The sequence below is a fragment of the Henckelia pumila genome, unplaced genomic scaffold (assembly GCF_033568475.1).
Source record: "Henckelia pumila isolate YLH828 unplaced genomic scaffold, ASM3356847v2 CTG_461:::fragment_3, whole genome shotgun sequence".
In the NCBI taxonomy this organism is placed as follows: Eukaryota; Viridiplantae; Streptophyta; class Magnoliopsida; order Lamiales; family Gesneriaceae; genus Henckelia; species Henckelia pumila.
Window position 1 is genome coordinate 7,363,091 of NW_027331831.1, and position 12,577 is coordinate 7,375,667.

At 31.8% G+C, this 12,577-nt stretch overlaps 1 protein-coding gene across 1 annotated transcript; it reads left to right on the forward strand.

Annotated features, from left to right (window-relative positions):
* Positions 1-9,296: 9,296 nt before the first annotated feature.
* LOC140872248 (protein BIIDXI-like) lies at positions 9,297-11,853 on the forward strand. The gene is made up of 3 exons (XM_073275060.1): positions 9,297-9,365; positions 9,925-10,473; positions 11,097-11,853. Exons 1-3 carry the CDS (start codon positions 9,299-9,301, stop codon positions 11,699-11,701), a joined length of 1,221 nt encoding a protein of 406 aa, XP_073131161.1. The 5' UTR covers positions 9,297-9,298; the 3' UTR covers positions 11,702-11,853.
* Positions 11,854-12,577: the final 724 nt, after the last annotated feature.

The window sequence follows — 12,577 nt, forward strand, 5'->3', positions numbered from 1 at the left end:
GAAAATTAGTGTGTGATGATTTAGATGATGATGTTTTTATTTTTGGACTAATCTCCAAATGAGATCTATAAATATGTCTCTCCATTTGTGTATAAAATCACAATTGAATTGAGAGAGAAAAATTTGTGAAGAGTAGAGTTTGATATATTTTGAGTTTTGAAATTAAAATTTTTACTTTTTCACGACAATGATGAGTTTGTGGGAATTAAATATCTTACTATAATAATGATGTACAAAATTTAAGATTCTGTTATATATAGATGATATTTAGGTGATTGATTTGATTGTATAATTCCTTTTGTGTAACATTCCCTCTACCCTATAAATAGAGGTTATAGTTAAAATGAGAATTAATTGATTTCACTCATCTTTTCTCTATTGTATTTCTCTAGTCTTTGATTCTCTTCCTTCCCTTTCTCCACTAAATATATAACACGTTATCAGCACAAGTGCTCTTCAAGGTAGGAAAAAAAAAATATCATTATCTTTGTATGAATGCTCTCGAAAAAGCACAATATTTCGATCTTATATTGATGCTCCTCGAAATCGCATAAATTTTACTTTTATGTGTATATTTCTAGTTAATCATTGATGCTCCTGAAGAAGCACAACGTTTGATTTTGTGTTGATGTTTTTGATGAAACACAACATGGTTTTATATTGATATTTGATAGATCTACGGATACAATATTTATCAAGATTCCCGAAAAATATTGATACAAGATATAAAAATTATCAATATTGATAGATAATTTAATATCTGACAATATTTCTAAAGAATATTGATTTGATAGAATGACATATTAATATTCAACAATATTTCGGAAGAATATTGATTTGATTTTAACAAAATAACAAAACTTATGATTTAATATTTAAATAAGAGATTGTTTATATTCCTGAAGAATATTGATTCAAAATTTAAGATTTATCCATATTTTGGTAGAACTATCAATATTTCATGTCCAAGATATAAAATTTGTTAATATTTATGAAGAATCAAATCTTTCGAGATTCGCCAAAATTCTAGAAGAATTTTGATATCAGATTGCGAACGATAGTGATATAAGATATATATAATATTTATCAATATTAACAAATAATATTGATTCGAGATCTAACATATATCAATATTCCTGCAGAATTTTGATTAAATATTCAATATTTGTCAATATTCTTGAATAATATTAATTCAATATGAATTATAAATATATTCTTGTTTGATTTAAATTTTCTCATCATATCTTGACATGTTTGCTTATTATTTGCATTCTTAATTTTTTTTGATTTAACAAGTTGCCAATTACATTTCATTGATTAATAACTATAGCAACATGACAAGTTTATATATATTTCCATATTCTACATGATACCATGTTTATTTATATTTTATTTGCACAAATCATGATCTATACCTTAGAATTTAACTTATTATTTTTTTGGGTAGATCATTATTTAATCTTTTAGATATTCACACCCTTCATAAAAATAATGATATAAGTTATATTATTTAGATTGATAAAAAAATATCACGATGAATGTCTAGCTGATAGTGGTACAACACACACCATCCTTCAAAACAAAAGGTATTTTTTAAAATTAACATTAGCTGAAAATAATGATATAACAATCTCTGGTGCATCAAACATTATTGAAGGTCATGGGAAGGCAAAAGTCATTTTATCAAATGAGACAAGCCTGTATATTGAAAATGCAATCTATGCAAGCAAATCATGTAAAAATTTGCTTAGCTTTAAAGATATCCGCCGAAATGAATATCATATTGAAACATTGAATGCAAATAATATTGAATATCTTTGCATTACATCCATTATATCTGACCAGAAGCAGATAAAAGAAATATTACATGCACTTTCCTCTGGGATGTATTACACAATAATAAAATCAATTGAAGCAAATACGGTCACAAACAAGAAGTTTGTTGACAAGAAATGTTTTGTATTATGGCACGACCAACTTGGTCATCCTGAGAGTTCAATGATGCGAAGAATAATAAATAATTCTTGTGGACATCCCTTAAAGAACCAGAAGATTCTCTTACATGATGATTTTTCATGTGTGGCTTGTTCACAAGGAAAATTAATTATAAGACCTTCCCCAACAAAGGTTGATATTGAAATTCCAACTAGGTGGTCACATGTTAGTTTGTTAGCATCTCGAAATATAGCTTTTGCTAGATTACTTGGGCAAATAATTAAATTACGAGCTCAGTTCCCTGATCACTCAATCAAGGCAATTCGTCTTGATAATGATGTTGAATTCAAATCACAAGCATTTGATGAATTTTGTATGTCGATCGGGATTTCAGTTGAGCATTCAGTTGCCCATGTTCATACACAGAACGGTCTTGCAGAATCATTTATTAAACGATTGCAATTGATTGCTAGACCATTACTGTAACGTCCTCAACCTATGAAAACGTTACTCGACTAACATGACCTAAAATTAGCGGAATAAAAAATTCAATAGATGTATGCATACATCAAACTTTACTTAAAACATTTCAGAATAATTTACAAACCAAATCCAAACCTTAAAATTTATAAAACTTGTTTTCAACATTAAAATACCTCATAAAGTTGCAAATGACTCAATACATAGCACACTCATCACACAACATACTCATAACTGTAACACACTCATCACATTAACACACTCATCATATAACACACTCATGCATCGCCCGCCGGTCCGACTCCTTGCTCTTCTTCATGCCCGACATTGAACTCGTCGACATATGCATAAATGTCATCTTCATTACCTGCACCATTCAAGTATAGTGAGTCTAAAGACTCAGCAAGTATATGCAATAAAAATCATGAGATTTCAAATATCATTTAAACGTAACATAACATAACATAAACTCATCATTTAGTGACGAATTATGCGAAATTGTGGAAACCGTCATAATGGGCAAATTCATCCTTTTTTTGTTGATCAACAAGCATATGGCATTAAGCCTCATAACATTCGTTCTTTGGAAAGGCCCTCTCCGAAGCTTATCCCGGAGCACCAGTCCCGTGTACTTATCTGTCTCATGAGCCATGTTTGGAAAGGCCCTCTCCGGAGCCCAAACCGGAGAACCAATCCCGTGTTTGCCACCACAAAGACACATAAGACATCAAAAGTGTTTTCATACATTAACATGTCATTCATTTTTCATATCATCTCATTATCATCTCATCATAACATTCCATCTTTGCATGACTTGTATGCCATAAATCATTCATCATAACATCATGATTCCTTTCATAAACTTTTAGGTCGTGATCTTAAAACTTACTCGATAACTTCATGCATATCATAGATGATTAAAAATCATATTTTCATATTGAATATAGCTTTCATGAATGAACATAGACATGTACATGCATCACATAACATAATCGATCCACGTAAGTCATTTTTTTCGTTCTTGAGTTAAAACTTGAAACTTTTTGCATAAAAACTCTTAAATATATTTTGGAAGCCTTAAAAGATCATAACCAAGAATTTAGGACCCTAAAATAACATATCAAAATCATGAATTTCGAAGTTTAGGCGCAGTCGCTCCACTTCTTCGGCGCGGGTGCGCATGCCCTGCGCAGATAGGTCTTATTTCTCGCTCTCAAACTCTATTTTACAGTCAGAATTTGAAAAAGTGGTAAACATGAAAATTGTAGCCCTTGATCTTGGATTTCCAATACCGAAAACCTCACCTCAATTGGATTTTTCAGTAAAACGTTATACGCATTCTCCCGATACGGGTCGGTTAAGGAAATTCAAAACAACCGACACACTTCGGGGCGATTTTGGCCAAACATCCAAAACGATTTTGACAAAACTCAAAACACGAAAATTGTAGAAATTTAAACTAGCTTTCAAATAAAGTAAGCCTCATCTCATTTAGAATAGGACACTAGTCTTGATCCTCAAAATCATGACGAGCGTCGCTAATCCGGAACAACCCAACACATGTAATAATTCAAAACTTTAACTCAAACTAACTCAACACTTCAAATTCAACACATATTTTCAAAATCATTCCTTTTTCAACTCTAACCCATAATAATCCATCAACACACATTATTTATCAAGAATTTCTTAACCCATACTTCAAGAACTCGTCAAGAACGGTTTACATTTCACGATTTCATAACATCATAATTTCATGCTTTTGAAATTATAAAAAAATCATGCATATATATCTCAACATACATAATTACATATTAACATAATTATACCTTGAATGGTGGATTCAAAAGCTTTAAAAACTTGTCTTGAATTGAGGTTAAGATGATCCGGATTTTCGGAGACGAACTAACCACGAAGAGGAGCAAGATTGGAGTTTAACTTCGAAATTTCTTGAAGGAACCGTGTAGTGCTCCGGGAAGAATCAGAGAATAAGGATGAAAAGAAAAATAACGAAGAATAAGATAGACGTGAAGGAGAGGAATTATTGGGAGACAAACTCATAATGAAGTGGGGAACGTGGTAGATGAGTGTTCCTTTCAACACTTAATTCGCGTCGTGGTGAATAATTAAAATGTTGTCTACCACTCTTCCTTGACTCGACTGATAAAAATAATATCTCCCAACTTGTTTATTCAAAGTATATCAATATTATACTTAAAATACTCGTGAAAATACGTTCTAACACTTCGTTCGTAGGTTAGCCCCGTCCCGCGAATCCAGAATCAAGCTCAACCTGGAATCATTTATTTAATCAAAATTGTTAAACATAAATAAACATAATCACTAAATAATAATCATTAAATAATAACTTAAACAATTTAAGGCATGATCATTTAAAAATTATTTTAAAATCATCGTGAGCAAGTTTAGTGGATTCGGACCTTACAATTACTCATGAAAACAAAACTACCATTTGCAGCTTGGGGTCATGCTATAATACACGTTGCATCATTGATTCGTGTGAGACCAACTAATTACCACCAATACTCACCTTTGCAACTTGCATATGGTCAAGAACCGGAAGTTTCTTATTTTCGAGTATTTGGTTGTGCGGTACAAGTCCTTATTCCACCTACACAATGGACCAAAATGGGTCCACAACGTAGACTTAGAATTTACGTGGGATATGATTCACCATTTATCATTAGATATTTGGAGCCTTTAACAAGTGATTTATTTACTGCAAGATTTGCAGACTGCCACTTTGATGAAACTGATTTTCCAACTCTAGGGGGAGCAAAGTTGTATCCTGAGGAACAACGAAAAATTTGTTGGAATGAGAAAACATTATCTCATTATGATCCCCGAAACAATCAATGTGAGAAAGAAGTTGAAAGAATTATTCATTTGTAATGAATTGCAAATCAATTACCCGATGCTTTTGTTAATACAAAAAATGTGACAAAATCATACACACAAGTAGAGAATACTCCAGTAAAGATTGATGTTCCTGTAGGACCATGTAATACTTTACCCGCAAACGAATCTAAAATATGCCAGAAGCGTGGTCGACTAATTGGTTCGAAGGATACAATACCTAGAAAAAGAAAGATACAAGATAAAGACGCAGTTACAGCTCCAAAAGAAGTAACTTTACATGATACACCAAGAGAAATAAATGAAATAGATGTGGAAAACATGATTCATGAGAATCACAATCACGTGAAAATATCGAGATTTCGACAAATTATTTGATATCTCGTAAAATATGGGATCGAAGTAATACAAACATCGATGATGTTTTCACTTTAAACGTAGTCCTTGATATTATGCAAGGCAATAATGATCCTGAACCACTATCTGTTAAAGATTGTCAACAAAGTAATTATTGGCCAAAGTGGAAGACGGCTATACAAACTGAATTAGATTCTTTAGAGAAACGTAAAGTGTTTGGGCCCGTTGTTCAAACACCTAAAAATATAATCCATGTAGGATATAAATGGGTGTTCGTATGAAAAAAAAAATGAAAATGGCAAAATTGTAAGATATAAAGCCAGACTTGTAACCCAAGGTTTCTCTCAGAGACCTGGAATTGACTATGAGGAAACGTACTCACCTGTAATGGATGCCACCACTTTCCGATTCTTGATTAGCTTGGCTGTATTAGAAAAATTGGGCATGCGACTTATGGATGTGGTTACTGCATATTTATATGGTTCACTTGATAACGACATATACATGAAAATTCCTGAAGGATTTAAGCCATCAGAAGCAAGTGATACAATCCCTAAGACCATGTTCTCAATAAAACTGCAAAAGTCATTATATGGATTAAAACAATCCGGGCGCATGTGGTACAATCGCCTTAGTGAGTATTTATTACAAGAAGGTTACACAAACGATGCTATTTGTCCATGCGTTTTTACGAAAAAGACGGATGAAGGTTTTGCAATCGTGGAAGTATGTGTGGATGATCTAAATCTCATAGGAACTCCAGAAGAGCTTACCAAAACTGCCAATTATTTAAAAAGTGAATTTGAGATAAATGATTTGGGAAAAACAAAATTTTGTCTTGGCTTGCAAATTGAACATTTACAAGAAGGGATATTTGTTCATCAATCTTCATACGCAGAAAAAATATTAAAACGATTTTACATGGATGAAGCACATCCATTAGCATCACCAATAGTCGTTAGATCACTTGACACTAAGAAAGATCTTTTTCGTCCACTTGAAGATGGAGAGAATATTATTGGTTCGGAAGTACCATATCTGAGTGCAATTGGTGCATTATCATATCTTGCAAATTGTACCCGGCCAGATATAACTTTTTTTGTTAACCTTCTAGTGAGATATATTTCTTCTCCAACCCGAATACATTGGAATGGTGTAAAACACATTTTTCGTTACCTTCGTGGTAGAACTGACATGAGTTTGTTTTATTCGAAAAAATCAAATTTCTCTTTATTAGGTTATGCAGATGCAGGTTATCTCTCAGATCCACATAAAGCCAAATCCCAAATAGGTTATGTGTTTACACGAGGGGGCACTGTTATATCATGGAAGTCGAAAAAGCAAAATTTAACAGCGACATCATCAAATCAATTAGAGATCATTGCAATGCATGAAGCAAGCCGAGAATGTGTGTAGTTGAGGTCCGTAACACAACATATTCAAGAATCATGTGGACTACGAACAACAAGAGATATTCCGACGACTATATTCGAAGACAATACTGCTTGCATTGCACAATTAAAGAAAGGATATATTAAAGGCGATCGAACGAAACATAATTTTCCAAAGTTCTTCTACACGCACGAACTTCAAAAAAAAGTTGATATCGATGTCCAACAAATTCTCTCCAATGACAATGTAGCTGATTTATTCACAAAAGCATTACCAACATCAACATTCAAGAAATTTGTGCACAAGATAGAGATGCATCAATTAAAGGATATTCGGTGATTGAAATCAGGGAGAGTATCAAATGTTGTACTTTTTTTCCTTCGTTCAGGTTTTTCCCACTGGGTTTTACTGACAAGGTTTTAACGAGGCAACATTAAACTCTCCACCAATCATCTAAGGGGGAGTGTTATATATAGATGATATTTAAGTGATTGATTTGATTGTATAATTCTTTTTGTGTAACATTCCCTCTACATTATAAATAGAGGTGTAAAGTTGAAATGAGAATTAATTGATTTCACTCATCTTTTCTCTATTGTATTTCTCTAGTCTTTGATTCTCTTTCTCCCCTTTCTCCACTAAATTTATAATAGATTCCTTTTTCTTTCTTTTTTTTCATTTGACGAAAAATCATTTTTCTTGATGATACCACTACGAACGTCACTTTTTATGGTTTATGAATTAACGAGTAAAAATAATTTTAGTAAATCAATTATGATAAAATGTTAAATGTGTATATTAATTTTTTAAAATGATTTATTTTGTATATGATCAAGTTATAAAATCAATTTTAGTTCACTAAATTTGAGTTTGTTTAAAGATTTTAATTAATTGAAGGGAAAATTACTTTTTTGGTCCGATATGTTTGTCACTTTGCGATTTCGGTCCTCTATATTTTTAGATTTTAATTTTAGTCCGTTATTTTATTTTTTTGGTAATTTTAGTCTTTTTTCTGATGTGGCACCGATGCAGTGCTGATGTGGAGCTGACGTGGACATTGCTACGTAAGCATTTTTGAAGAAAAAAAGACTGAAATTGCCAAAAATCAAAACATGCATAACTAAAACTGAAATATGAGAACATAGAGGACCGAAATCGCAAAGTGACAAACATACATGACCAAAATTACAGTTTTTCCTTAATTGATTTAAGTAAAAGGTAAAATTGATGTTATGACTTGATCATTATCACTTAAATCATTTTCAATAATTCATATTTCTCTCTATATATAAAGAATCTCTCTGTTAGACACCATTTTTTCATATTGCCGAAATTTCCCATATATAATATAAATATTAAACTTTTATTTTTATTTGTTTGTTTTTTTAAAATTTCGATATTTCAAATTTTCATGTTTTTCTCAACTAAACATTATAGATAAAATAAATTGATAAATAAATTTTTATAAATGAAAAAAAATTAAATATTATTGAAAAAATAATATTTATACATAACATACAATATTAAATATATTATATAATTTTATACATATGCAACACGTGTATGTCATTATGCTAATATCAATTAAATATTTTATTAATAGTTTATGTACGAAAATGATTATTAATAATTTACGTATCAAAATGAATTTTTACACGTTGTTAATCATTAAGTTCCACTTGATGAGACTTTTGGGGAATCCGAGTATGGGATGTCACGTGACGGATAGTTGACTAATCCAAATCCAAAACTTTTTGTTGCGTTCTTACGAAAGATTTCTTATTTCGATTATTATTTTATTATTAACGATCCATTAGTTGACTCTCGTTTTCCCTTCTTTGTTATAATTTAGTATTTCATTAGTCGACCCGCAATTTTTTTTTCTCTTAATTTCCCATTAAAATAAATAAATATCAAATATCAAAAGTAGATTCCAAAGCTGCGGCTGGCCATCCCCCAATTCCTAAATCACCAAAATAACCAATCTCAACAAGTTACACTATTAGAGGGTACTTGCTATTATTATTATTTTTGAAGTACGACTGGTTTCTTCACCAAAAATCAGTTTTTATAACTATTTAACAAATTTCTTTTCAAAAATAAAAAAACTATTTACCAAATTTGTTTGACCAAAAAAATGCAAAGAAATTTCTTTGAAATGCAGCATTCATTATCATCAAAGTCAACTGTCAATTCATGCAGCTATATATACACATAAGCATCATTCCCCCCCTTTCCTTCTTCACACACGAACGCGATGGATCATGTGTTCCAATCCCTCCTCTTGTTCTTCATGATCTACATCACATTATCAAATGCTGCAGGTACATTTTCAATTCCAAAACTCTCATTATCTTCTTCTATGTTTTGTTTATAAGATGCAAGTGTGACCAAATAGTAGTTATTTTTTTCTTCTTTTTTTGGGTACATGAAATCTTTTAGGTCATCTCCAACGCTGCGCCAAAATGGTGGTTTCCATTTTGGGGCAGCAAACCTTCTCCAATGGGTGCTATTTTGGTGCCCAAAATAGCTCCTCACCAATGCATTCACCAAATTTAGCGCAGGCCCATTTACTCTTTTTTTTAAATTCTTTTATTACTTTTTAATTATTATGTTGAATTTGATACGAAACTTACACTAGAATAATGTAAAACTTACATTAAAATAGAATTTATGGTTATGAGAATATTATTTTTGGTACAAGATTTGGTGCAAATGGGTTGAAGATGGACGTTGAATTTGGTGCGAAACGTACACTAAAATAGTGTAAAACTTACACTAAAATAGAATTTATGGTTGGAGATGGCTTTAAAACGCGGTTTGTCTCGTTGAAAAAAAAAAAAAAAAAGTATGGTCTGATTCCATCCCTCTGATTTGCTGCAGATATACTACAAAACCCGGATTTTGAAATCGCTCCGATGAACATATCATCAGTAAACGCAACTTCCCAATTCTTGCTTCTCCACAACAAAGAGAACCCAATCCCAGGATGGTGGTTCGATGGAACAGTTTGGTATGTAACTCCAGCTGCCAACTTATCGTTACCGGGGAACGGTCATGCGATTCGGCTAGGCGAAAATGGTCGAATCAACCAAACATTCCAAGGGACTGATGATTACTCTGATTACATTCTCACTTTCACTCTGGCTGCTCAAAACGAGAATTGTTTCAACAACTTCACCGCCGTGAATGTTTCGGTTCTTGATCCTGAGTACGATGATGTTCGATCACGAGTCTTCTCTTTGTGGATGAATTCGAGCAGACATTTGTGGATTAGCTATGGTTTTCATTTGGGATCATGGGGAAGTAAAAAGGATTCCATAAGTCTTGACATCAAAAGTGTGGCTCAAAGTTCGGACCAAAATTTTACTTGTTGGCCCGTTGTGGATAACTTCATTCTGAAGAGAAATGGAATGCCCCGATGGTACGAAGGTATGTAACACATAAAAAGCTAGAGCTCTCATTGTCCAAATCCATATATACGACTCCCAAAAAATTAGGTAGACATCTAAAAATAAGTGATTATAACACTTTGTTTGAAATTACGGATTTACATGGGATTTGGAATTGAAAATACCGTTTTAGTATTTGGCAAAACGGGATTTTAAAACGAGATTGGTATTTGATGGGATTTCATGGAATTTCATTTAACTAAGTGAAATCCTTATAAAACTGGTCGTATTTCATGGGATTTCATGGGATTTGGGTTCATAAAAATAATTAAATTATTTTTAATAATAAATGTATATATGTTAGTTGTAAATTTTAAGTTTTTTTCAAAATTGTTTTACAAAATATCATTTATATAAAATTTATACTATCAAATTTCAAAATATATTTTATCTTTTTGCCAAACACCAAAATGAAATTCCAATTCCATTTATTTAAAATCCAATTTCAAATTCTATTTTTTAGGGATCCAAACACACTATAAAGATTTTTTTCATAAATTTGTGAAGAAAATCTCCATAATCACTTTTTTTAGAGATTGCAAACACTATATTAATATATATTAATATATCCGATGTGAGATGAGAATTGGATATTTTTCGCAGGTAACCAGATAGCAAATGGAGATTTCGAGATTGGGCCGGCAGTGATCAAGAACTCCTCAGAGGGAATTCTTCTAAGTGAAGATTCAACCTCATACCATACCCCACTCCAACAATGGAAAATCCTCGGAACCGTGAAATACATTGATTCGAAGCACTTCAAAATCCCCCGAGGCAATGCTGCAATCGAGCTATTTTCGGGTTCATCTGGCATCCAAGCAGATTTTGTTTTCCAGCTCAAACAAACTTACACTTTGAACTTCACCATAGGGGATGCTAATGATTCTTGTGTAGGAGACTTGTTGGTATTCTTGCAAGTGGGGAATGATGTATGGAACTACACATTGCAAGGTAATGGGACGGGATCCGCCAAATCCAGGCATTCCGTGAGTTTTAGTATCGCAACCGAATCGTCGAGGGATACTTCTATAGTGTTCTATAGATTCAACGAGACATGGGCGAGCGATGGTGTTCTATGTGGTCCTGTCCTAGACAACATAAGTCTATATAGTTCGAACTCGAATTCGAACTCGAACTCGAGGAAGATGGAACTTTGGTTTGGTGTTGTGATTTCTAGTTTGGTTCTTGGTTTGATGATTCTTGTGTAAGGATGGTGAAATGGGATATGATTGTTTTGTATGCAACTTTAAAGTGCATGTATAGGCAATAGGCCCATCCATTACATCCCACCTATAAAAATATAACGTGTTCCATTTCTCCCTTGGTCAACGCACACATACGGAAGATATTTGATTACGTTACATAATTTTTGAATATTATTATTATTATTATTATATGTTGCTCAATGTTAAATTATATTCAAATATTTTATTAATCAAGATATCATTTATATATCCAATCTAATAAATTCGATCGCTAAACGAACTCTCAGTGCTCTTTGATCCCCTTTTGTTGTGGGTGGAGTGACTGGAGTCTTAACACATGGAAAATTGGGAAATGGATCTGATCGATTATTTTAAAAATAAATAAATAAAATCATTTTTAAAATAAATATAATATCATGACGTCTATTTAAGATCATATGGGGTCCATATATATGATCCGAGGATTGTGTTAACACTTGGTAACTCAAAATTGGAAAAATGGAGTTTTTATCATTGTTAGTCTTTTTTTTTTAACGTGATTGTGATTTGTGTGAATGTATAATTGATATTTTTAGTGAAAATTTCTTACCCCAAAACACTGAATAAAAAATATTTAAAATCGCAATTAAATTTTTTATGGGAGTTTCACGGGTTTTATTTTTATTAATTTGTTAAAATTGAATTTCGAAATTTTAAATACACTAAATGTGTTAAATATATAATACTTTTTTAAATTTTAAAAATAAAAAATCATACTAACTATTAAAGAAAAGTGTGAAAACATTAAAAGTTTCATTAAAGAAACTAAAATTCATACATCTTAAGTGTAAAAAATATAATATACTTTTTTGCATTTTGAAAAATAAAAAATCATACAAA